General features: G+C 47.1%; 1 protein-coding gene and 1 long non-coding RNA gene across 8 annotated transcripts; one reads left to right on the forward strand and one right to left on the reverse strand.

Annotated features, from left to right (window-relative positions):
• The first annotated feature begins 469 nt into the window (after window positions 1-469).
• Window positions 470-25,770, forward strand: vit (vitrin). Of its 4 annotated transcripts, XM_086180324.1 has the most exons (23): window positions 470-946; window positions 5,388-5,479; window positions 8,683-8,748; window positions 9,289-9,445; window positions 9,532-9,665; window positions 9,743-9,820; window positions 10,273-10,473; window positions 10,940-10,984; window positions 11,288-11,326; window positions 11,404-11,454; window positions 13,100-13,159; window positions 13,689-13,751; window positions 17,386-17,460; window positions 17,735-17,800; window positions 18,163-18,225; window positions 19,045-19,107; window positions 19,340-19,387; window positions 20,276-20,341; window positions 21,243-21,390; window positions 21,484-21,587; window positions 22,252-22,478; window positions 22,798-23,311; window positions 23,543-25,770. In XM_086180324.1, the coding sequence occupies exons 2-23, from the start codon at window positions 5,446-5,448 to the stop codon at window positions 23,719-23,721; spliced, it is 2,481 nt and encodes an 826-aa protein (XP_086036450.1). In that variant the 5' UTR covers window positions 470-946; window positions 5,388-5,445; the 3' UTR covers window positions 23,722-25,770. The 4 variants fall into 4 exon arrangements, with proteins under 4 accessions (XP_086036450.1, XP_086036452.1, XP_086036451.1 ...); XM_086180326.1 differs by lacking the exon at window positions 18,163-18,225 and having other exon boundaries at window positions 471-946; XM_086180325.1 differs by lacking the exon at window positions 10,940-10,984 and having other exon boundaries at window positions 471-946.
• On the reverse strand, window positions 3,090-6,670 carry LOC147247928 (uncharacterized). Of its 4 annotated transcripts, none has more exons than XR_015109399.1 (3): window positions 6,549-6,670; window positions 6,345-6,464; window positions 3,090-3,232 (listed from the first exon to the last, which is right to left on the reverse strand). It is a non-coding gene; the product is annotated as an uncharacterized LOC147247928 (long non-coding RNA). The 4 variants fall into 4 exon arrangements; XR_015109400.1 differs by having other exon boundaries at window positions 3,098-3,232; window positions 6,349-6,464; XR_015109398.1 differs by lacking the exon at window positions 3,090-3,232 and adding an exon at window positions 4,194-4,672 and having other exon boundaries at window positions 6,349-6,464.
• Window positions 25,771-25,796: the final 26 nt, after the last annotated feature.

A 25,796-nucleotide genomic window follows, 5' to 3' on the forward strand; every position in this document is an offset into this window, starting at 1 on the left:
ATACCACCTAAACATCAATGGGTAATTATCTACGTGTCAATTTAATCTGAAAAATGTTCCTGAGGTGGTTTCTGTGTTTCTGCAAAGGCCATAATCACAAGCACAATGAGTTCTTTTACAGGGTTCCTGAAGACCTTGAAATCAAAGTGGGAGGCAGCTTCAGCAGAACGATCCGAGTCGTGCACGATAGCAGGACCTTGTGCGTCAACCTGGATAACTCAACAGGCTCCCCCTGTTCGGGCAGCAGCTCCCCTCCGTGAGGTTTACACAGGACTGTGTGTGTGTGTGTGTGTGTGTGTGTGTGTGTGTGTGTGTGTGTAGGGACATCACAACAGCACACACACACAAGCCCACAAAGTGACAGTGAATGTGACTTGGAGTGAGTGTCCCCTCAGCAGGTGTTGATTGGTTTATCTTCGTGGAGGAGGAGTGATCGCCGTGGTGAGAGTTCCCTCTCGGTTGTTTTGCAGGGTGATGGGATGAGTGGGAAGAAGATCAAAGGGTCTCTTCCATTAAAAAAAAAAGAAGAAAGAAACTCAAACAGAAAAGATGCAGCTTCTAATGTTCCAAAGAAAAGCAAAAAGGGCACGCAAAAAAATGAAAATATGTGCTGGCAGCTGCTGTCCCGTCAAACAAACAAAAGGATGCTTGCTCTGAGGCTGCCAGGTTTCTCGCATCCTCGCCTCATGGCCCCGGGATACAACTCCTCTCCCGCCTGAGTGAGGAGCTGGGAGTCTGAAGTGGGACGGGCAAAAGGGGGAGAAACTCTGGCCCCATCCAACTCTCCACTTTTAAGAGCGCTGCGATCATGCAGGAGTGAAACTCCAGGTAGAAGAGCTCAGAGCTTGCACGCCCACTGGTCCACACCGCTGTTCAATGAACGGATTAAGAAAACTAAGCACGGAGTTACGGTTTTAAGGCGTCGAGGACTGTTTTACCTCCTCAGGTGAGTTTACCTTCATGGCCCCGAGGATTTGAATACTTTTCTAACAGAGAGCAAACAAGTCTCCTCGTATGAATGGCAGATTTTGTGTTTGCTGTTGCGTGAAATGATCCAGATCCTTTCTGGAGCCGGATTGTGCGCAGCGCGTGTGCGTTTTCTAAGCGCATTTCAGCACTTGTGATAATCAGGTCTGATTTGTAATAATACAACGAGAAGTTTTGACTTGTTTTGATTGTTTTGGTTCATTTTAGAAAAGCCTGACATGGTTTAATTCAGAGTTTCTCCAATGTTCTGTTTCTCTCTCTCTCTCTCTCTCTCTCTTTCCTAATTAAACACCACTTCTGCTTTTCTGGCGTGCGGTTTCTTTTTATATCATAATTTTCTTAATCTTTCACACTCTACTTCTTCTCAGTGGTGATTACAAAAAATATCGGTGGTAAATGATCCAGTTTTCTGTGCGTTTGTTTTTTTAAATTTCCGTACGAATCAGTAGTTTGAAACCTTTGTTATGAAGTGACTCTGAAAAGGAAATTCTTCATTTCTTGTGCACGTTGTTTGACACTTCTCTGTTTATAGCTTCATTCATCATTCATACTTCTCCGTTTATCGTTTCATACATTTCTCTGACATGTGAAGGAGGCTGATCAAGCACTTCCATACAGTATGTCCAGCAGCAGACTGCAGGCTCTGGCTTGCACTGAAACTGGTGCCAAGAATTAAAGTCATTCAGCCTATGCTGCGCCTGATAAACAAATAGTGCCCAGCAGCAGCCCCAAAAGCTGTAGAAATGACCTTGTAGAGACATGTTGGCTCTCCCGTGTGTCTGATCTCTACTGCGGTTCACATTTGGCTTGTTGCTACAGTACTTGGCACATCTAATATGCTTACAGTACAAAAATGACTCTGGTGAATGCAGGGATTTAACGCTCCCCGTCGCTGGGTGTGTGTCCGTCACCCGTGAACACTGGCAAACCAGATCCGCAAATAAACCTCAACCGCTGCTCGGCACTGTTGCATTTAACACCGGGAAGCCAGACGAGACAAGTGGATGCTGCCGACCCGGACAAAGTTCACTGGTGGTGGAATATGAGGATAAGCATCAAACACATCTGAGAGAATGGACCAGCCACAGGTGTGTGTGGTCCGCTCACGCTGTCCTCTGGCCTTTGACACCGCCACAGACATCCACTGTACGTCCTGTTTGCATTAGAACCTCTCAGTCTACCTGTGACGCGCCCGCCAGGTGGGACTTTTGCCTACGTTATCAGATATCTGGTGTGAGCGAATCAAAAACATGTGCCGGAAGGGTTGAAAAAGTTCATTTCACTGTAACACTCATTGTGCAAGACAGCTTGACCTGGTCTCATCTTGATAAAGGTTGTTTTGTGCTTCTAATCCACTTTGTAGTGAGAATGTTACCCTGACATTGATTGCATTTCATTTTAATTCCTCAAACTATGTGACCTGTCTGAGCTGGCGGGCTTTCTATTGCAAACCCTTGCACATTGATCTTTCATCTTCTGCCAGAACTGCTTTGCTTACATAGCTAATTGTCAGAATGGTGTCCCCACCCTGCAGGCACAAGAAGCTCGACAGGTTCAAGACTCCAGAGTAAATGCATGATAGGCAGGCACAGGACGGCGTACCTGAGGCTTAGCACAGGTGGACTCACCACTGATTTAGTCACCTGAAAGCCTTCAAATACAGTGACTTATCTGAGCACGAGACAGTTTATCCCACATCTCATTCTGTTTATTTTTTTTAATCTTTTATCAACGTGTGTGTGTGTGTGTGTGTGTGTGTGTGTGTGTGTGTGTGTGTGTGTGTGTGTGTGTGTGTGGGCGAGGGAGAGACTGTGTCTCTGCAAGTCCCCTCAGGATCTATTATCTACTGTACACAGGAATCTCCCCAGTGTTTGTCAAAGGATATCATTTGCGTTGCATTTCATTGCCTTGAGAAGGAGATGTTTATCAGCTCATGCTGTGAACAAATATTCACAAATCTCAAATTATTGTTGGTTTTTTTCACCTTTTTTTCCCCCCCGACAATGATGTCATGCTCCTCCGTCATCAAACAAAGGCTCCTTTTGGAGTCTTTGCAAGCAGAAACAGGACAGGAGAAAATGTCCCCCACAGTTTATTTGTCCCTGTAGATGTCAGATGTGCAGGGGTTTGCTTCTTCCCTTGAAGTACCATGAACAAATATGTCCCAGCTTGCTCCCAGCTTCCTCCGTGAGGACAAATTGTTGTCCTGACTGTGCAGATGTGATCTGCCTGTCAAAGTGCGTCGCTGTGGAAAAATCAAGTCAGTGCTCATGAATGTCAGATCAACAGGGAAAGTCCCATCACTGCAAACTGCAACATATTTGTTTACCAGGATCTGCTCCTCGAGACATGTGGCCTTTTTACTCCAATCGACATTGGACGAGAAATCACACAAGAAGTACAAAGTGCTGCTCGCACAAATAGTTAACAGAGGCAAAAGTTACAAACTCCCCCAAATCCTGCAAAGTCACATGACTAAAGCGCATGTTTACCATCAAAAAGGTGCTGTTGAGATCTAGCGCAGGATGCTTTTATTTAAAATGAATCGCTCTATACTTTGGGAAGGACTTGAAGTGTGAGCTACACCATGGTTTCTTGCTGAAAGCTAATATGAAGCTGGAGACAGCTGCTAACGAGCTTAGCTCAGCACAGATACTGGAAGGAAAAGACACTGAAGAAGGCACAACGGTGGTGTAATCCACTCGCCACCACATTAAAACAAAGGTTTATTTCACTAATTGTAGGTAACTGCACTTTGCCAGATATACTGGATTTTTTTTCCAGCTATTTGTGTGTTATTTCCAACAGCCCAAAGTTGGACTGTTCTGTCGTCGTGCTAAGCTAGACAGCTGCTAGCTATAGCCAGATATTAAGCATTCAGAAATGCTGTGTGTCCTGCTAGCAGCCCAGCATGAAAGCAGAAAGAGAATTGCCAAACAAGCTTGATGTAACCATGGTGACGTCAGCTTCCTGTTTCCAAGTGGCAAAGTGGCGAGGATGAAACTCGTGAATGGCCAGTGGACAGGCGCCAGTTTTGAGCCAGCGAATTCGCGCTCCTCTACCTAGAGGTTTATGGCCGTTTGCATCTGTAGCCTTACATTTACCCCAGCCTTCAGATTAGCGCCTCCTAATGCTCATTCACATCACGCTTAAACATCGAAAAGGAATTTGTGTTTCACATCAGCGTGGAATATTCTGTCCAAGGAAGTCGAAGGAAAAGTTTACTGCCGTGATCCGTTTGTTTGCAGTGAGGATAGCGTAGCATTCTGAGCTTGTGCTAGTTTCTGAGTCCTATTTATGTGAGCAGGAACTCTTAGCTGGATGCCGTGCTCTCTTTCCCATACTTTTTTTTTTTTAATTGAAAGGTGCCTGGTACAAGTGCAGTCTAATTGCTGGTGACTGAGCAGGATTACAGGTCTTACCTCAGTGCTAACCTGATCAGACAGGTCACATTGGGTTTTTAATTGGACTTTTCCTATTGCTAACATCAGTCTGAGCTGCATCATATCTCGGTTCCCTGGATGATCACATGTTCCCTCTCGATCACGTTGAACCTGTGTGTGGTGGCGGTAACAGACATGAAGCCGCCCTCATGGGAGGTTCAGCATTCCTCTGTTAACAGGAGACCTCAGTCATCGCCTCCCCAGTAAAGAGGTCAGTCCCGCTGCCGGGGACTCGGCCCGTCCTGGAGTCAGCATGGAAAACACAGAGGACAGAAGAAAGCCGCTATCAGGCTGACTCCTTATCGCCAGCGCTATCAATACTACAGGCCTGTAGTCTGGAATGAAATCTTGGCGACGCACTTCTTCTCTTGTTAACACAAGTATTGACTTTGATTTATCTCTTAAACATGGGTACTGCTTTTGAATCTGAATGAAAGACAGAGAAAGAAATGTTAGGTTTCCATATTTCAATCTGGGATCCAAGCCTTCATGTTGTCGTCGGTATCAAACAAAGACGCCGTCTGATTTAAGACAGTTCTTCATTCCTGACACGCTGAAGTACGTCTGGGTGTGCTCTCTAATTGAAGTCGACTCCATAGGTGCAAGCGAGGGGAATCTTACGCACCACGGCGTCTCACAACCCAGATGTTCACTGCTTTCTTTTTTTTTGTTGCTTTTTTGATGTTGCTGATTTTAGAAAGTGCAGCTAATGTTTTCAGCATGTCTGATTGAACCCATTAGCTTCTCTGATTTTGTGCAGCTTCGGTCCAGAGAGCTGGACTACCATTCACTCTAAAAGCCCCAGAGAGTGCAGCTCAGTGGCCCGAGTTTAGTCTGCCTTGTGTCCAGCTGGGCAATGTTGATAAAAATGTCCAAAGATACTTTCAGCGCTAGAGCAGGAAGCAGGAAATTGCAGAGGATAACCATGAAATTCTGCTGATTTCCCTGTCTTTTCAGGCTCTGGAGGTTGTACAAGGACATCTGGCCGACCTGCTGAACCACCACGCCACCCATCATGACCAGAGCTTCACTCAGTGTCGTCTGCCTTGGTGAGCAACCTGTCCAACGGTGAATTTAGGATGGCTGTGTGTGTCCTGGGGCTCCACTTGGCAGCAGCCCATTAATGAAGATGAATATAAATAAAAGGAGCTGCTGGAGCTTTTGCCTCGTTTGCCCTTTGAAAATATCACCCATCATGCTTCAGTATAACATCCAAGGTTTGAATGTAGACTTCGCAACAGTTAGCCGTCTGAACAAGAACGCGGCGATGCATTTGGCCAACTGTAATCCCACACTGAGCTGTCGCCAGTGGGAGCGGCGTAGAACCCCGGCCCAGGTTACCTCCAGTTACACTTCAGTTCAGTCAAACTGTAGCTGCAGAGTGAGGGAGCTGCTCCAACGAATGCTGACCACATCTGTGAGCTGCTACCTGGCGCCGCAGGGTTAAATCTGTTAATTTGAGGTCTAGCAGAGTACAGCACGAGTGCAACAAGATCGGAAGTGAAACAACCGTTTGACAAGAAGACTGAGAGGAACGGGGACCAGTTTTAACGCCAGTGTTTGTGGGACTCCGTTCTGGCCTCTCTTTGACTTGTTGAAGTCAGTCCACAAACGACAAGACATGGCCACTTCCCTTTGCTTTTGCAACATTCACTTGAAAACTTAAGTAAATTACGATGTCTGGCACGCGGCCAAAAGACTGTGTGGCTTCGACCATGATCAGACTCCAACTTACATCCTGTCACAGTTACCACTGCTCAGTGACATCATCGCAAAGAATTTAAAGACGCAGACCACATTAGACATACAAATACATTTAAATCTTTTCTGAATTATCATTACCATTGAAGTATTAACTTGCAATGAGGTAAAAGGACTTTTGTTCCTTATTTGTCACCCGTCACGTATCTTTACCTACTGAGTGACTTGCTGAAGGTCGTTTCTCACGTCTTGGCTTCCTCCATAAATATCTTCTGTTGCTTTTGTGTGGAGAACTCCGAGCTAGCGTCTGGTGCACGGAAGCAGCGCTCCAAGCTAGTGGGAGTTTCAAGCGTCAAGTCAAATTTTTGTCGAGCAAGCACAGATGTACAGAGCTCCGAGGAGGAATGAAAGAATCACCTCTCTCCCACCAGCTGAAAGAACCACGAAGAAATCCGATGGCGTGTTATGACCCTGCAGCACACCAGTGCTTACAAAAGCGCTTCAAAAAGTTCATGGCCGCTCTGGCAAGCAAGTGTACTGGGCTCTTACCGCCTCCCCTCCTCTGCCTGCTTTTACCTACACCTGTTCAGGTGTTGCCAATCAAGACAATTAAGCTCATGCACCACCCAAAGACTGCAGCCCAGCCACCGCGAGATGAGCAGGGATGGAGAGGGTGTAACATGTCATTGTACATGAGCCTAACAGCCACTTTGTGACATCATACAGCGTTTTGATTTAGGCTGAAGTCAGTCAGCAGTTGGTGCCTCTTCCATCAACTGAAGGCTCTCAAAAAGCTGTTTGAAAGCTTAATTAAAAACTAAAAACTTTTCTCTCGGAGTGAGGTAAGACCTCGCCCCTCTCTGTAACTACTGCTCGAGCCTACACTGAACGCAAGCTAACATTAAAACAGCTTAAACATTTCCCTCTAATTAAATTGACAAACAAACACCATGCCATATTTAACAAAACTGGAAAATGTACTGATTTATTCCTTGAACGGCTTCTGAAACGTCTGAGGGTTTTCACAGATAGCGCGCCGTACTCTTCCAGCACCACGGACAGCTCATGTCAACCCTCATAACCTCAGTGAGTTACGGCGGAACTCTGAAAGTCAAGAGTGACTCAGAGAGACAAGGAGCCGACTCGTCTGCATGTGTGGACGGTGACAAGGTATAATTATAAGGCGTTCTGTGTAATGGCAGAGTCGAAGCCTGGTCCAGGTCCCTTGTCTCTACTTTGCACTTTCTTTTGCAATTTGTTTGGAAAACCGTTCTACCCTTCTCCTTTCACTGTGCTGCCCTGGAGAGCAACTGTCCAGGAAGACTTCTGTCTTCCTCCCTTCTGGGTTTCCTGTTAGGCCAGATATAAAGCAGGTGAACTGATAAATTCTTGCTTATGAAGATGTGACGGACGGTGGGTTCCACTCAGTAGCGACACAGCTCCTTTGTGCTACAGTGACATACCACCATCCCCTTGGCACTCGGCGTGTAGTAACGTTTGTCTCCCTCTTCTGGATTTACTTTAGTCAGAGAAATAACATTCATGTGTCTTCCCAGAATGGCTTTGTGAAAATGCTAGCTCACTAAATAGTTTACTGTCTAGTCAACTAGCCTCCCAACTAGCTTGACAACTACCATGCTAATTGGCTTGCTAACTAGCTCACTAAATAGCTTGCCACCTAACTTGCTGATCAGCTTGCTAAATAGCTCAATAATTCACTTGCTAACTAGCCTACTATTTAGCTCACGAATTAGCTTGCCAGCTAACAAGCTAATTTGCTTGCTATCTAGCTCACTAACTAGCTCACTAACTAGCTCACCACCTAACTATCTAATTTACTTGCTTACTAGCTCACTAAATAGCTTGCCACCTAAATTGTTGATCAGCTTGCTAAAACCCCAATAATTTGCTTGCTAACTAGCTTGCCATCTAAGTTGCTAAATTTCTTGCTATTGGCTAATTAGCTCACAAATTCACTTGCTAAGTAGGCCACTATTTCTCTCGCAAACTAGCTGACCAATTCACTTGCTAACTTGCTTCCTAATTAGCTTGCTAAATAGCTCACACCGGCTACCCAGGCAGAGCCACGGAATGTCTCCTTTCCACCACACTGTAGCTCTGGCCAGACTTTGTTGGATGACATAAATCACGTCACTACAGGTGCACTAGCAAGGGAATGGCGCAGTTAAAAGAACATCATATATTGTGAAATGCAGAAAGATTTATCTGGCAGCAGCAGACTGAATAAGCATTGAGAGAACATGTTGGCAAGGGCTTCAGCAGCAGGGAGGGAGTTCCTTTATGTGCACACAGTTACACACTGTCGTTTTAAATATGTCACCACTTATATGATGGTTCATAGTAGCAAAATGCTATGGTTGTTATTTCCATTACAATATCCACTTCCTGCCAGCACCCTGTGGAATAGAACTGGTGTGTGTGTGTGTGTGTGTGTGTGTGTGTGTGTGTGTGTGTGTGTGTGTGTGTGTGTGTGTGTGTGTGTGTAGTAAACACACAGATAATTATGTTACTGTGTCTGTTTCGCCCACAGCGCTGCTCCTGTCCTGTGCTTGCTGGGCCAAGCCGAACGGGTCAAAGAACAAGAAACCTAAGCAAGGTACACATACACACACACACACGCACACACACACACACACACACACACACACACACACACACACACACACAGAACAGCAAGTGTTCATTCACTCAATGAGAAGTTTTCATTATCTGTGACTTATTCAGAGGCTGATGATATAGGTTTATGGCTGCTGGGGTCAGGACTTATTTGAAGTGATTTTCAGGCCATTGTTTCCCTTTCACTCTTTGCACAAATGAGCTATCAGGACTGTGAATGGTGAATAATTATATTTATTAGGTGTTGGTTCCCTGTATCCTCCTGCTGATGTTGATTTGGCTGACACTTGGTAATCAGAACGGAATGCTATAATCCTCATGATGGGAGGATCAATAAAATGACAGTAACAAGGAAGTTGAAGTTTGTGTGCCTGACAAATGAGGATCACTGCTTTTAGAATCTCCTGAACAATTAAGATCACTTTTCATCCAGTCTAGTTTTTCACGAATCTGCGAACTGGTTAGTAGGTGCAATGCCGCCAAGCTAATCTAAGCAAACTATTTCCCCTTCACCCAACAGTTGTTCCAGCCATAGAGTGTGATGTCAGAGCGGGAAAGATCAATCTCCCAGAATTCATTGTCAAATGTCCTTCGCACTGTAAGGAGACCAAGCAGCAGGTTTATGGGACGGGTGTGTTCGCCTCCATCTCCAGCATCTGCAACGCAGCCATCCACAGGTAGACCATACAGCTCAGCGGCTGCTGGTGGGTATTTATTACTCCTAATAAGTACTTATATGCATGAAACTTGTAATCCCCAACAGTGGCATCATCACCAACTCAGGAGGGAAGGTGATTGTGAGGAAAATGGCCGGCCAGAACGTTTACAAGGGCAGCAACTCCAACGGCGTGCGCTCTCTGTCTCTTCCCAAATGGAGGGAGTCGTTTGTGGTCTCAGGTATTCAGGCGGAAGAAAACGAAGCGAAGAGCGTGGCCTCAGAGTCCCTCCCTCACTCATCTCTTGCTGCGTTTCAGAGGGGAAGCCCAAGAGAGGAGTGATCTACCCATCCACGCTCGACTACGTCCCCTCAAGACCAACCTACGTGAAAACAAGTGAGAGGACGGCTCTTGTATGTGGAGATGAATTTTGGGGCGATTTAGCGTGTCATCAGGCGGCTCCATAGCTGGTGAAAAAAAAAACAGTTTTGTGGGCCTAAGAATTCATTTGACAATTTGTTGGCAAAAATATCAAGGCATCCTGATCACAACTGGGCAGGACTGTTCTTTCACTATTTCAGCATAAAGTAAGAGCCTCCTTCAAATTCAAACAAATGCCGATGGAGCAAGGTTTTCATGCAGAATGGAGGTCTAATAACCTTCCCACTTGCATCCAGGGTCTTACTGGGGATAAGAGGTTACTGTGCTTGACTGGCGCAGGTTCAATGAGAAGTCAGTCCGGTGAAGAATGTCAAGAATGCATTACAACACAGCCGCTACTGTAGACGCTCCTCGTCCGTGTGCATCCGTCATGTACGTACCCGCCTTCATCTGTCGTCTCCTTTCAGGTCAAAAGGACAAGTCCCCCGCAGTTACCACGGCGACACCTACCACCATTGGACCTGAGCCTACCACAGATACAACACCTGAACCTACCACTACCACCACTACCACACTGGCTCCCACTTCCACCCCAACCACCACCACACTTCCGCCGGCACCCACGACTGGCAAAGCTCGTGCTGCTGCCCACAAAGTCCGTGACGCAGGTGAATTCAGCAGTCAGAGGCAGCATTTACCCGACTCTTCTTAGCAACCCACGCAGCGGGGCCTGACTAACTAGCAACTAGCAGCTACAATCGCTCTTTTTGCCCGATCAAGCTTTCATTTGTTTTGAAACTGTGAGTGTTGAAGACCAGCGATTGCAGCCGGTAATTACAAGCCACAACCGCAATCATGACACATTGCAGCGATGACGCTGCTCCGCTCGACTTCACTGTACATTTGATCAGCGGCGCTTTCGTCACTCATAATACATGTAAACATAATCACGCCGAGTCGTCTGGTCCGGTTGGATAGAAACACAGCGAGTAGACAATGCCGCAGTATCTGCAGGTATGTGTGCACATGGGGTGGTTCGTGTGCCAGAAAACCTCCCGACCGTTTCTCTTTCTCTCATTTCTCTGAAACCCGATCTTCCTCGTCTCCATATTGGCACCTTTTTCTTCCATCCAGGCAGCAGTCACCCGTACCTTGCCTCTGTGGCAGCTGCAGGTTCAAGTAAGTGAAACTGAGAGAGGGTGAAGGAGTGGTGGCATGTGGGTTGATGTGTAACACCGGGGGGGATGCAGGGACATGTTCACGCGCCACTTTAGTCCTCTGGGAATTTGTGAGCGTCGGGATTTGTTGAGTTCGTACAGTTTTGCAAAGCAAGTTTGTCCTTCTTGACATAACTTGAAGGTGAAATTTTGAGGTGAAAAGCTAAAACAGGCCGGCTGGGTTGTTGGCTTAGAAGCAAAAATTCCAGCTCCTTGTACTTAAAGATGTTTGTCCCACGCTCTGTTGTTCTCAACACTGGTATAGGACAGTCACAGAGTGGTCCAGGAAAGAGTCCCAGCCAAGGTATGTCAGTGATTCTGCAGCTCTTGGTCCTTCATACGTCGATTCCACTTTGACTAAATCATGACATTTCTTCAAAGTACTCAGAGGAAGTGCCTATCCCAATAGATTCCCACAGCGGGCCAGTGCAGGTAAACCCAGCTCTTATTACCCTGATGTGTCTGATCTTCATTTATGTTTGGATTTCAAGAAGTTTTCACTGCATTGGCTCTTTGCCTTCTTTGTTTTCATTCATACTGATTCGCATAAAAGCTGCTCGGCGTCCGCGTTCTCCACGCGTTCTGCTTCTCACTCGTCTGCTAACACCCGGCTGGAGAGCTTCTCGTCTCTTATCTCTCAAGTTAAAGAAATTTCAGCTATGTTCGCTTTTTATGTGAGTGTATCTGAAGGCGCTCACCAACTAGCCGCAACATTAAAACCACTGACAGCTTTGGTATCAGTAATAAATCCTCTCTTCTTGAGGATCATAACCAGCCTGGGGGGCCTTCTCAGTGGCAGCTCCCCCATGACCTTTGACCTCCTCAAACAAATATACAGCCTACCCAACACCTGTTACTACTATTATACAGTTGGAGGAGTCCATAAAAACGCAAATGGATGTTCACTAAATTGTGTTCAGAGAGATTTGCGAACGCTTGTCACCGTGACGACACTGTTTCAGTCCACGAACGGCAATCTGACTGTAATTTTCGACTAATTCAATGCGATGTGACATACATGTATACCTGCAAAAGACAATAGAGGTCCATGAAGTCTGGATCTGGTCAGAGGACACGGGAAAGCCACCCGAGATGCTCGATCCCAGCGTCTCCTCCTTCTCCTCCTCCTCCTCCTCCTCCTCCTCCCTTCAAAGGTGATCTTTCCTGTCTGGCAACACCTCCAAACATTCATCAAAATTGTGAAGTTCAAGATCTGACCACCTGGAGTCCATCACTACGCTTTTGTTGTCCATAGTAAAATTTGTTGCCTCACCACGGTTACGCCAGTCAGTGACCAGGTTCCAGAGGCATTTCTGACCAAACCTGAGATGAGTTTGGTCAGAGCTCAATAGGAAGAGTGCATCCAAAAATATGAATTGCATTTCCAGTTACCACCAGGTGGCGCTATGACTCATCTGCTTCGAAACTGAATGGACGATTCATCCCTCACAAATTTAGTGATCATCTTTTTAATTTTTTTTTTGTTTTTTTGTGCAGTCCAGCAAACAGAAAACTGAATTACCTCTTTGGCATAAGTAGTAAAAAAACAAAAAAACCTAGCAAACCTAGAAAAGCTGACTAATAAGAACGCATCGCTTCCCCTGACTGAAGTTCCCCACCACGCCAAAATAAAAGAGCCTCAGGTGTGTTTGCTCAACGTCTCGACAGGTAGCCACACACCTTTGCTTTTCTTTGTTCTCTTGATTGCCATCATTCTCATCTGCTGTCCACCTGTTCAGTTTTTGTTCGATCGGTTTGAGAGTGGTGTTGATGGGTTCGTCATGCGCGGTGCTGGGCTGCACCCAGAGGCATTCCTCTTACTTAGTCCATCCCGCTGACATGGGTCGAGGTGAAATTTTCCATAAAACCTGAACATGATACTCCTGATGTTGGGAGGAATTTTATTGCAGGGTTGTAAAGCTGTCACAGAAAAGTTGGGCTGCTGTTTCACTTTATTCCTGGCTTTTATTTCTACTTTGTATCCATATATGTTCTCATTATTTAAGGTCATAAAAATGTAGACTATCTATTACCTTGTTTTTTTGTTTGTTTTTTTGGTTTTTTTTTTTGGTCCCAGGTCTGCGCAGACCAGAGGCAGGGTCAGCCATCAGGAGACCATCCTCTCCAGTTGGTCCAGGTCAGCCTCAACACACACACTCTCACACACACACACACACACACACACACACACACACACACACACACACACACACACACACTCACTGACACGGTGGGACTGACAGGGAATGTGGGTCAAGGTCAGCGGGGGTTGCCGATAACTTGGAACAAGAGACGCCGTGTACATCTGACCCTCGTGTCCACACCCATAAACCCCCGCAATCCTCCACTAATCCCCCCAATCAAGCATCCCAGCTCACATTCCTCTTCGATAACCGCTGCTCTCTGTCGTCAGACACATCCTCTTATTTGTGTTTTCATTCTCTGAGATGAAACGAGGCAAATGAAGCCAAGCTCAGGCCTGTGAATACACCCAGTGTATAGCTTTTTGTTTTTTAAGTCACGCTGCGGAGAGAATGCCTTCACTCAAAGTAAAACAGATGGGCTGAATTTGTGGATGCAGCCTCAGACCTGAAGCTTTTCTTCTTCCCCTCCTCTCTCCTCTTTCTCTCTTCTTCCGTCTGCCTGTTTCTCATTGCAACAAACAGCTTTTAACAGGGTTCAGCCAGCCCCAGCCGAGCGGACTCCAACCATGAGCCAGGCCAACCCTGGTAAGTATCTCCAGACCAAGAGTCATCCGACGGTCCTAGCAGACAGAACGGTAGACAGTGCTGATCAAACAGAGGGGGAGCCACTGTCATAAAACCTGGTGAGGGTGTTTTATGAAGCCAATATTTCTACTCGTTGCTGGAGTCCTTAAATAATAATGAGCGAGAGCAGAAAGTCAAGTTAAGATGAAAACTGAGCAGTGAGTTTGTTGATATGGCTGGAAGATGATCGACAGCGTGTTAGCGTTGTCCTGCACTCATCTGAAGCCAAATCCCTTTAAGACCACGATGAGAAATGAACTCTCTCAGGACATTAAAGCATCTTGTGACGGATCCCATCTGGTCCGGCCTCCCCTCCCGCCGTGTAAACGCGTACAGAGAGCGAGTGAGAGATGAAAGCAGCAGCAGCAGCCGCACCAGCAGCAGCAGCACCGAGAGGCCCAGAGAGATGTATGACCCACTATTTGGCTCTGCCCAATCTGGGTCCATTCTCCGGTTTGACAAGAATAGACAGCTCTCAGCATTCAAACCAGGCTGGGTTTGGCTGCGGCGGGAATGCGCTTCTGTTTTTGCTTCCGTGGAATGTAAAAACCATGGGTTGCTAAACTTAAACAGGACAATATTTTACCGTTGAAACGATGCTTGATGTGATTCCTGAAAGGCAGCATTTTTTTTCCATCTTTATCGAGCGAACCTGTTGTGTCAGAAAGAAGCGAATGGATTTGGCAGCTCGTGTAAAATAAAGTGATGCTTTATTGATGCCCTTAGGGACATTCTTCACGCTAGAGTTCAGAGGTCAAAGGTCAGGATCAGCCACACTATCACCCCTGAAGACCACAGTGATTCTGCATCTCTCTCAAGGACGCTCCAACACAGAGGATGCTTGCGCGCTGTGGAGTTTTTAACTCTGATTTATGGGTCGAGGGGTTTTCTGCCACAACCACTTCACCACTCGGCTGCTCTAAACAGATGTTCAGAATTACCCCTCGGCTTTCTGGAAACGTTACAATTCAGATGAGCTCACTATTCAACCCAGTGATTCATGGAAAGCCTCTGCAAAAGATGTCAAAGTCAGATATCTGAACGTGAAATCCCTGGTTAGTAATAATAGGTGGCACATGCACAGTTTATAACACACTGTAACTGTTAAACACATATAGATCACGTGAATATTTATATGAAGACCCCTCAGATCCACCAGGGGGTCCAAAATTCTGAGACCACCAGTGGAAATGCTTCTATTCGCCTTCTGTTTCCCATTACGAATGACACTGAACAGTTCTGGTGAGAAGATAAATAAATTAATTCCAGAATATTCTCTCCGTTACATGCAGCATGTACTGGGGCTGGTTTGGAGTTCGCGCCCAGCCTGATGACCGCGTCCTCCCAGCGGGATTTGATGATGCTCCTTAGAGCTTCTTGTGATGCTACTAAATTACTTGACCTTCTGTGTCGTTCCCGTGGCCATAAAAGTTCACTGGGGTGGAGGTCGGGTGCAGGATGACAGCGAGGTGTGTTAGAGGTCATTATCCCGTAGCGGTGGGAGTCCTTCTTCATACTGATGCACACCAGAGGGTAAAGAATGAGGTGGAGCTCCTTTTTTAACAAGGTGAGGGTGCCAGAGTAGGCAGGCACTTTCAGCAGCGTTGGGTATCGTTGTGGGTACTTTTGCCTCACCAAAAATAAGAAGTTCTTATTGGTGATGAGGATGGAGACTCCCTCGATGACGGTGGTAGCATCTCCTCCGTCAGCTAAATGCACGAGCATTGTGAAACATGACATCAGCAGCATCGTTCTCCTGCTCTACCTGTGTTCACGCTGCCCCTCTGACACCACAGCCTCCTCCTCAGCACTCTTTATGTTGCAGTCTTGATTTACAAAGTTACTCCTGTAGCTGTCAGTGGAAAGAAAAACAACCACAACAACAACAAAAACTTTGACGTACTAACGTTCCGGCAATGTTGTCACTGTTAGCCTTGGTCTGGTCCTGCTTTGGATACAACTGGTCCAGTTTCCACCGCTGGGGCATGGCGCTCCCTGAGAAAACTTCAATCCGGCCACGATTTGGCACTGACTAAGACCTACTTTGCCTCAAAAAGAATTTAGATTTCAGACAGTTTCACTTGGGTCTGAGGCCGTGTCTCCAGCCATCGCAGTGCTCCTGAGGAATCCCTGTTGTGTTCACAGGTTCATTACGAAGACGAATGCCTCAGACGTGGTTTAGAATTTCTCTCCTCAGTTTGAGAGTCTTGTCATGTTTGTAAACTCTCAAACCTTCTCTTAAATTTACATGAAATCGTCACATGAAAGTAGATTTTAAAAAGTGTGATTAAAGTTATCAGCAGGCACTTGCAGTAAAAGGTTTCTTAGGGGCACAGATGGTGAGTGCGAATGTGTCCTCATAGAATATCCATATCAGCCAGTTCTACTACCAAATGATGCTTCAAACAACCGTTTACTTGTGTACAAGTCCATTATAGCGTGGTGCTTTATCAAATGTGGGGTTGTGGTCTGAGGTTGTTATCATCAGCAGAGTTAATCTCAATCCTTTTAAAGCATCTGTTTCATCAAAAATAATAACCCCACTGTCTGCCGTGCAGCACCGGGACTTTGACCAGCAGCAGATTAGCTTAATCTCTGCGTCCTTCTATCTACACTGTCCCTGGTTTGACACCAACTCTACAATAATACTCCCACGCTTCAACAAAGGCCCTGATCACTCGCTGCCACTGGATGGGAACCTGGAGCCCCCGGGTGTGCGTTTGTGTAAGCTACCCATCCACAGCAGGGAGGGCCAAACTGAAGCGTGTTGTCATGGTTGAGTGGGTTTAGACAGGTGTGATGTTCTCTGGTAGCGTGTTGCTGTTTGTTAGCCTAGCAAGCGTTAGCCTGTTCGAGATCGGTGTGAACTCGTCTTAGAGCAGCAGCTAGAAAACAGATACATGAAATATGCATGAAGGGTCTTTTTACAAAAACAGGATTAGCTGAAGGCAGATGGCAACTTGATAACGGCTCCCTGCCTGAGCTTCCTCTGACGTTTTAAGCAAAAAGAGGAACACAGACGGCATTTTAAATGAGCTTGGTAAGATTCACATGGTGGTCACACGATACCAGTGGAAAGAACGAGGCAGAATGTGATGGATGCACTAGAAAGGGAGCTCCAGTGTGTTCGATCATGTTCTATCACGTTCTGGTCCACTACCTGCCTTATACGGGTGTTTTTGGATTTGCGTGATGGCTCAAGGGTTTCACCAGTTCAAAAAGGGACTTTTCCTCACCACCGTCTCTAAGTGTTTGCTCAAGGGGGGGGTCTGTAATTGTATGAGGAGCGTGGTCAAGACCTGCCGTAAATGAAAAGTGCCCTGAGGTCACCTCGGGTCTGAATCGGTGCAGGATGAACTGGATGATCTGTCCTGATCCAGCCGAGCTTCCTCTGACTCTCAGGTAGACAGACGAAGGCTAAACATGCTGCGAGCCTCCGGTGGCTCCGTCTGAGCCACTACTGTATGTTTAGCGTTTGACTCCGGGCGGAACAACTTGTGCATACCCCACTAATGACGTGGCAGCTTTACTGGAGGTCACAAGTGTGCTCCGCCTGAAGCTTGTCTTCAACAGCTTTCTACTTTTCTCTGCACAGCTTTTCCCAGAAGGGATTGGGCGCCGCCGTCCTTTCCCCGTCCTGATTGGTTCCCTGGAGCTAGACGAACAGCAGGTACCAGAGCACTGCACACTGGTTTTTGTTTCTGTAAATCATATGCTAAAGTTACCTCATAAATATAGTATTTTTTGTCACTTTTACAATCAGACACAGTTCAGTTTCGTGGCCTGCTACTCCAGAGGTTTATTTACAATACAGCTCGGGGTCCAGCCTGTATTTTTACCATCTCTATTTTACTGCAGGCATATCCACACATCTATAAAAAGTATTTTTGGAGGTTTATGGCCATTTAAAGCACCTTAATTGTACCTCTCTGCTGTACACTCAGATGTTATTTATGCAGCTCCAGACTCTGGATACATGTGGAGCGAGACAGACACACCTGATGCTGCAGGTAAATCCTCCTCCCTCTGGCTGATACTGGTGTGTACTGCCCCCCATCAGAGCAGCGGGTTACTACACCTGTAACATGGATGTTGCATGCAGCATGATCATGTGACTGATACACTGAACATGTGATGAACTGGCTCCATGTACATGCCAGAGATCTGCCCGACATATGACAGACACCTGTCATGTGCGGGGGAGAGAGCGTTGGTGTGTTGATTGTGCATGTGAGGTGATGATTCTGGTCAAAGCCGTAGTTTTCACCGGTCTGGGATCGCACCAGTTACGATCCCGCCCGTGGAAATGCGTGCTTCTACCTCTGACGTTGACTGTGGGAATACTAACAGGTCTCAAACCATCCTCCTCTAGCTCAGGATCACAGGCCTGATATCTCAGAGTATGAGCGCTGGTATTATAACTTTGGACCGTACCGTAAGTGTTTTTCTATTCTATATACTGGGAACTAACAGGTCTTGGGGTTCAGGTGTTATGATTATGATTTTGTTAACGTAAAAGCAGTTTGGCAACCCGGACATGAACTCACTCTCGTCTTCTCTAGGATTTGACCTTCTGGATCGGGGCTGCTTTAGTTTCTCTGGTTTGATTTAGTGTGAAATGTGTTGTGTCTTTATCTGTGTGACTTTTAGGTGAACTGTCCTTTGGCACATTTTAAACCCACCTGTTTATAGTTAGAAATATGGACATGGCAGGTATGAGAAGAATTGTCTTTAACGTTAGGGTTAGTCAGAATGTCAGAAAATAATTGGACAAAAAAGTTTGATGAGTGTTGGAGAGTTGTCGATGCCGTGCCGCCATGGAAACGATCATCTGTGCGTGTGAATTCTCTCATTCAAGTCTCTGCAAGAGAGCTGATTAGCACGTTTTCCCAAAAATTCAAACTTTTCCCGTAAGACCTTTGAAAGCGAATTCATCTCGGCTAATTTTATCTCTGCCTTCACACCAAAAAAACCCAAAACAAACCGCTCACAGCATGGCCCACTGACAAGACACAATAGGGCATTCAAACCTTCAGATTACAGGCTCCGGTTCCATCTCTCTGATGGTCACCGCCGTCTGAATCTTAGTCGACGGGATATTTCTTCCCAGCGAGCACCACAAAAATGCCACCACACGACCCACGAAATGAAAGATGGAGCCGACGGGAGGCCGAGTCGCCACAATGTGTTGACATTTGTTTCACATGTTGATGTGTGTCACTGTTTGTCACGCCTGATCGCGTTTTCTTCTTAGTGCCCCGTTCCACTGACTCGGACAGCAACCGGAAAGTGCCGCTGGATACAACACACACTCGAGGTGAGCTGAGGCTGACACGGATGCACGCTGAGCATCGGCCTCCCTCAGGATCTCTCTCAGTCTGTTGCTCTGCTCTTCAGCTACTTGCATCTGCTGCTTTATAACCGTATAACTCACTCTGTTCATTCACGGTGGAGAAAGAAACCTTTGTGAGGGTGGTAAGTGATGAGACACTTGCTGCTCTGTGGTAGACTCATGCTAACGCTCAGCTTGTATGATATCATCTGTGCAGTGGAGCCAGTGGATGCCTGGAAGGCCGATGCAAACCTTTATGAATCAGGTGAGATAGTCTGCAGTGCTCAGCGGCCTTGCGGGTATTTGGTCAGTGCACTGACTGTAAGTATAAACCCAACTGAAGCCATCCAAAGAAGGCATCTGCTTTCTGCTCAGCCTGTAATTGAAGGGATTGGGAAATAAAGTCAAATGGTACGGTTGCATGTGGATGAATTCAGTTCCTGTTTGGTATTATTTTTGCCACAACAAATACTGGAGCCAACGTTTGGGATTTCTGGGTGGAAGAAAGCTACGAATGTGCCGTGTTTACTGGAGCTGTTTGGCCCCGGGGTGCCGGGAGGTTTGGCTCGCGCAGGCAGACCCAAATTAAATCCTGAATAGCTGCACAACTCTCAGGTCAGGATGCACGTTGGTAGGAAAGGTATGACCTCAGAGAAGGGTTCGCTGTGTTGATGGAGAAAGATAAAGACGTCACACAGACGCCACTCAACTCAGCGTGCCATTGACCACAGATGCAGCAAAACACAGTAAAAAAATGAAAAGCACAGAGATGCTGCAGTTTTTAGTAAACGGCTCATTGGGCGAAAGCTGGATATTTGACACACGTGTAACCCAGAGTCCCTGAAGTCATAGAAACCTCAGTTTTTCCTCCTCAAAAAGGAATCCTGCCACAAAATTCAACGTACTTTGTTCCCACAATGCAGCCTGTAACCTTTGACATTTTTTCCCGGTGTGATCAGAGGCTAGCGTCCCACCCAGAATCACAGGGGCAGAATCACAGGGGCAGAACTTGCTTGAGTCACATTAGTTGGTTCAATGGTAACTGCAGTGATGTCACAACTGTGAGGTCAAAGATGCAACAATTAAGGACAGAAAAAAATACAAGGTTGATGAGCTGAATCCTCCTCTGAGGCCTTTTTTGTTGATTTTTCAGGTTTCAGCACGAGAGAGCAAGAACCTGCACCCCGAGCACCAGAGCCGGTGTCACAGGGAGACCCCAGTAGGTCCCACACACACCTGTAAAGCTGCCATGTGTAGAATGTGTGTGTACCAGTGTGTGTGTGTGTGTGAGAGAGAGAGAGAACAAACATCCATGTTTACATTTACCAAAACGCCTTGTGTATTATTGTGTTAAATCACCAGTAAATTCATTTTCGTCAGATTTTCCTTCCAGCAGTCGTTCTTCCTGCCAACTGGCTCGCAACTTCCTGGCACATCAGCTGACTCTGCTTTCAGCCAGTGCGAGGCCTTCAAGCCAAAGCCAGCATGTCTGCGGAGCAGGTCGCATGCAGGCTCCTGCTACCTGCCTGCACATTTCACCTCGAAAAAGATTTAAAAATAAAGTTGTTGGTTTTAAGAATAAAGAAGCAAAACATGAGATGGAGGCCTTGCACCTCTCTGGCTGGTGCTTGAGAACCATCACTGCTCCTCTAGCAAGAGGTCATTGATGGCCTCCGCCGCCACATTCTTGTGACATCACAAAGGAGCAACATATCCACATTAAAATTGGCTCGACAGTTAAATGGAAACCCAAATAGTAACAGACCCATTTACACCCTAGACTGTATAAAGGGGAGGACATAAGTTTGGCATTTAGGCATCAACATCTTGGTTGGACGAAAGGGTGGCGCTGGAGAGGAGTGTGGCGTTTCCTCCCCCCTGCTGGTTGTTTGACAGAATGCAGGTTGAAGGCGCATCCACATTAGCTTCACTTTTCAGAGTTGCAAGCTGTGCATTTTATAGAATTTTTGGAAACAACAGCACCATCGCTCTACAAGGGGTTGAGAACTCTGCCTTGTTGAGTAACTGGAGGTAGACAAGGTCATGAGGTCATCTCTGGGTCAGCGGTTCCATCCCCGAGTCCCCCGGTCCTAACACGGTGGTGTTCCCTGCTCCTGCAGACTGTAAGGTGGACTTGGTCTTCTTGATGGACGGCAGCTGGAGCATTGGGAAACGGCGCTTTAAGATCCAGAAGGACTTCCTGGCCGATGTTGCTCAGGCCATCAACGTGGGTGTGGCGGGACCCATGATGGGCATCATCCAATACGGGTGACCTCACTCTTCTTGTTGTCTTATAAAGCGGCGGGTTCAGATTGGATAAATGTTCACGTTCCGGTTCCTGTGTTCTCGTCTCGCCTGCAGGGACGACCCGGTGACGGAGAGCAGCCTGAAGAGCTACTCCAACTCCAAAGACGTGAAGTCGAGCATAGAAAAGATCGTGCAGAAGGGGGGCCTCTCCAACGTGGGTGAGTGAGCAGCTACAGGAGAGACCAGCGTGAAATCGAAGGCTATTGCTCAGTTTACTGCTCAGGCACATTTTCACATGCGAGGATCGTATTAAATCTAAAATTGCAGCGAGACACTGTTAGTGAAATTACAGTCCTGCTTCTGTAAGCTGTGTTTTTCTTCTGCTCTGACCAGAAGCCATTTGGTTTTACCAGGGGAGGCGGCAGCGGTGGTGATGGGGTTGGTGGTGGTGGTGGGGGGGGGGGCAGTTTGCAGTCAGCAAGGGCAGTTTTTCTGCTCTGGTTTGTGCGTCAGCGTGCATCCACCTCGTGTCTTCATGGCTGAGTAGTGCAGACTGATACAGAGAGTGTTTGCTCGCTCTCTAATCATAAAGCTTCTCACGGTTTCTCCTGTTCCACCAACCAGCCTACGACCTGCCAAATCACAGGATGTCACCAGTTTTGTGAAGGTGTGGGGCCACGGCCATACAACTAATAAAGAAATGTGTACATTTCAGGATGAAAAGTTCCTTAAAGAGGGTTTTCTGCAGGAAATGTTGGTCAGGAAGGACATGCAGGACCCTCCATTATCCACTAAGACACACAAAATGTATTCTTATTGGTGAGTAACAACCTTTACTATGATGCCTGATTGTCTCCCTGCTGCCCCCTGCTGTCCTAACAGGGAAGGCTCTTTCCTACATCAATAAGCAGTACTTCAGTGATGCCAATGGGAACCGAGGAGGAGCCCCCAACGTGGCGGTGGTGCTGGTGGACGGCTGGCCCACGGACAAGGTGGAGGAGGCATCTCGGCTCGCCCGCGAGTCCGGCATCAACATCTTTTTTGTCACCATCGAAGGTCCAGATGACAGTGAGAAGCAGAACTTGGTTGAAGCCAACTTTGTAGACAAGGTAGAGTTGGTCACGTCTTCAGTATTCGATTAAAGCGAAAGATCAGAGCTTTTGTCTCCATCTTGTGACGGCGAATGCAGCCAACGAGTCGAAACCTCACAGGCTTCGCTGCAGCCCACTGACAGGTGGATCAACTGTTCTAGGTATCACACAACTAAAGTGCAAAGATTGTTTCATGATCAGCATTTAATCCATTTAGTCTGACAGCATGTGGAGGTTCTGGAGGAGCAGCGCGATTCCATCATTCCACCCCGTTCAGGTTCGCCGAGGGTGAGTTGGGACCTGAGTGATGAGATGATGATGTGGTTTCACCCTGCAGGCGGTTTGTCGGACGAACGGCTTCTTCTCCTTGCCGGTGACCAGCTGGTTTGCTCTGAGGAAAGCCGTGCAGCCGCTGGTGAAGCGAGTGTGTGACACAGACCGTCTGGTGTGCAGCAAGACCTGCCTCAACGCCAACGACATCGCCTTCGTCATCGATGGCTCCAGCAGCGTGGGGACCGGAAACTTCCGCACGGTGCTGCAGTTTGTGGCCAACGTTACGCGGGAGTTTGAGATCTCTGACACTGACACACGTGTCGGCGCCGTGCAGTACACTTACGAGCAGAGGCTGGAGTTCGCCTTCGGCCAGCACAACCACAAGGCCGAGCTGCTGAACGCCATCAAACGCATCAACTACTGGAGCGGAGGCACCAGCACGGGCGCTGCCATCACCTACGCCGCAGAGCAGCTCTTCAGCAAATCCAAGCCCAACAAACGCAAGATCATGATCGTTATTACAGACGGGCGCTCGTACGATGACGTCAGAGCACCTGCACTGGCTGTCCATCGCCAAGGTGAGTGCTGGCAAGGTCAAGTCAAGGACCAATTACGTTATTCATCGATAAAACCTTTTTAAAAGCTGCTGATCAGACAAAAAGACATGACAATTATGTTAAAAACTAAAGCTCCCATCCGTGAGGTTTACACAGGACTGTGTGTGTGTGTGTGTGTGTGTGTGTGTGTGTGTGTGTGTGTGTGTGTGTGTGTGTGTGTGTGTAAAACGGCTGTCCCCTGCTGTGTTCCAGGTGTGATTGCCTACTCCATCGGCATCGCCTGGGCGGCCCAGGACGAGCTGGAGTACATCGCCACCGACCCAGACAAGGAGCACTCTTTCTTTGTGGACGAGTTTGACAACCTCTACAAATTTGTACCCAAGATCATCCACAACATCTGCCAGGAGTTCAACTCTCAGCCTAGAAACTGAGGACGGACGGAGAGACAGAGGCATGGGCGGGGGAGAGGGGAGGTGTAGAGCGAGACGTCTTGATTTGGGGCCGTCTTAACAGAACACTGATTGTAAATTTGCTCTTTCTGTTGCCCAGATGTGCTGGTTTGGCTACAGCGGCCATATTTGAACAGGGAGGCTTGTTGATGTAGGTGAGGATTGTGGGTGTTGGAACAAATCTCAAAGCGAATCAGCATTCAGTCCTAAATAGTGGTAAAGGGTTTGAAAACACAGCGCCGTACTGAAGTGTGTGGCGCTGGTTGTTTTTTACTGGTGCCATGAAGAGAATCATGTCAGAAAACAGAAACAACGGTACCACTTCCTAATCACTCAGCCTTTATAGAGGGTTTCTAAGTCGCTCTGCGGGGCAGTTACCAGGCTTTCAGTGGAACTAAACTCAGGTTGCCAGGTTCTGAAAATTCCTTCCTGCCATCATGCACCTGTAGCAAAACGTTGATTTCATAGTAAATTCATGTATCAGCCAGTGTCGTCTTCCATCCATCCATCCATTTTCTTCCACTTATCCTGTTAAGGGTCGCAGTGGGGTGGAGCCTATCCCAGCGGCTTCCAGGTGAGAGGCGGGGTTCCCCCTGGACAGGTCACCCGTCCATGGCAGGGCCAACGCATAGAGACAGACAACCATTGGCTCTCCCAGCCACGCCTACGGTCAATTTAGAGTCTGGATTAACCTGGTCCCCTCTTGATGTCTTTGGACTGTGGAGGAAGCTGGAGTACCGGAGAGAACCCAGCAGGAACAGGGAGAACATGGAGACTCACCCAGAAAGACCCCGTGCTCCAGCCGGGGCTCGAACCTGGAACCTTCTTGCTGGGGGGCCACAGTGCTGACCACTGCACCACCGTGCCGCCAGTGTCGTCTTCCCGAAGCCTCATTTGTTAAAACAAGTGTTGCGCTGGACAAACACCAGCGAGAAGGATTTCTCACAACCTGGCAACCCTAAACCCTGTTTCTTATGAAGAGCTCATGACTGTTCTATGAAGTAGGAGTGCACTGGGAGAAGCCCGACCTCCACCAGGAAGTCCCAGGACCCACAATTTCCTGAAAAAAATTCAGGAAAACGTGAATCTCCCTGGTTCTTCTCTGTGCTCCGCCATTTTTTAAGTGAAATCCTTCTGGTTGTTTTGCGTCATCCTGTAGACAAACGACACTGAAACCTCCTTTCTGACGGCTGTTACGGAGGCCAGCAGAGGCTGTAGTTACATTTTTAAATCCACCATCCTGTGCCAACCCATCTGTTCTCTTGTTACATCGACAGAACCAAGACGGTTTGCTCGTGAGAACGTGTTCATTCATCTTATCTTGAGAAAATGGCTTTTTTGTTTTCTCGAGATAAGCGAGTTAATTTTCCTTAGGTAAGATAAATTCACTCTTGACCATGAGATAGGAGCTTAATGACGTGGGCACATGCAGGCCTGTATCGGCTCCCGCGGCGTTGTCATTCACTGGCTTTCAATAAAGTTGTAAACCCTCATAAAGAGCGGCTCATTAGGAAGTGGTACAAACATTAAACTACCTTACTGGGTCACGGTGCTTGCAGAGAGAAATGTAGATTTTAAAGCATGCCTAGCACTTCCTCTTCCGGCTTCACACACTTCGCCATGGTGCTTCTTGTGAATCCTCCGTGAAGAGGATGTCCTTTCTGTTTGGATCTTCCGTGTAGGAGACGTGATTGTAGGGACGGCGTGTCAGTTCTCCTCAGAGACTCGGCTTCTCCTGTCGCTTGCTGAGATGAAGCTCCTGTGTTGCGGCGAGGAAGAGAGGAGCTCATTTATCCCTGCGCCAAGCGGCAGACGATAAATCCGCCTCTCAGGAGTGAAAACAGGCCCTCCTTCAAAGTGTGATCACTTCAAACTTAGCTGCCTTTTTCTCCGATTTATTTATGATTTTCTACCTACTATGTCCTGTTTGTACATATGCATATTAAAAACCTTTGGCTAATAATGTTCAAATAATTGATCAATATTTTTGTTGCAGTTTTTTTTTTTTTTGGATAAAATAAAGAAAATGAAGACACCTTAACAAAACGCAGCCTTCC

This window comes from Aulostomus chinensis, chromosome 16 (genome assembly GCF_037954235.1).
Source record: "Aulostomus chinensis isolate RoL2024-O1b breed Wild chromosome 16, RoL_Achi_v1.0, whole genome shotgun sequence".
NCBI classification, from domain to species: domain Eukaryota; kingdom Metazoa; phylum Chordata; class Actinopteri; order Syngnathiformes; family Aulostomidae; genus Aulostomus; species Aulostomus chinensis.

Coding starts and splice junctions, on each gene's coding strand:
- vit (XM_086180324.1), top strand. CDS start 5,446: ATGACCAGAGCTTCACTCAGTGTCGTCTGCCTTG. Junction 9,821..10,272: donor ACCAACCTACGTGAAAACAA/GTGAGAGGACGG, acceptor GTCTCCTTTCAG/GTCAAAAGGACAAGTCCCCC. Junction 13,752..17,385: donor CATGAGCCAGGCCAACCCTG/GTAAGTATCTCC, acceptor TTCTCTGCACAG/CTTTTCCCAGAAGGGATTGG.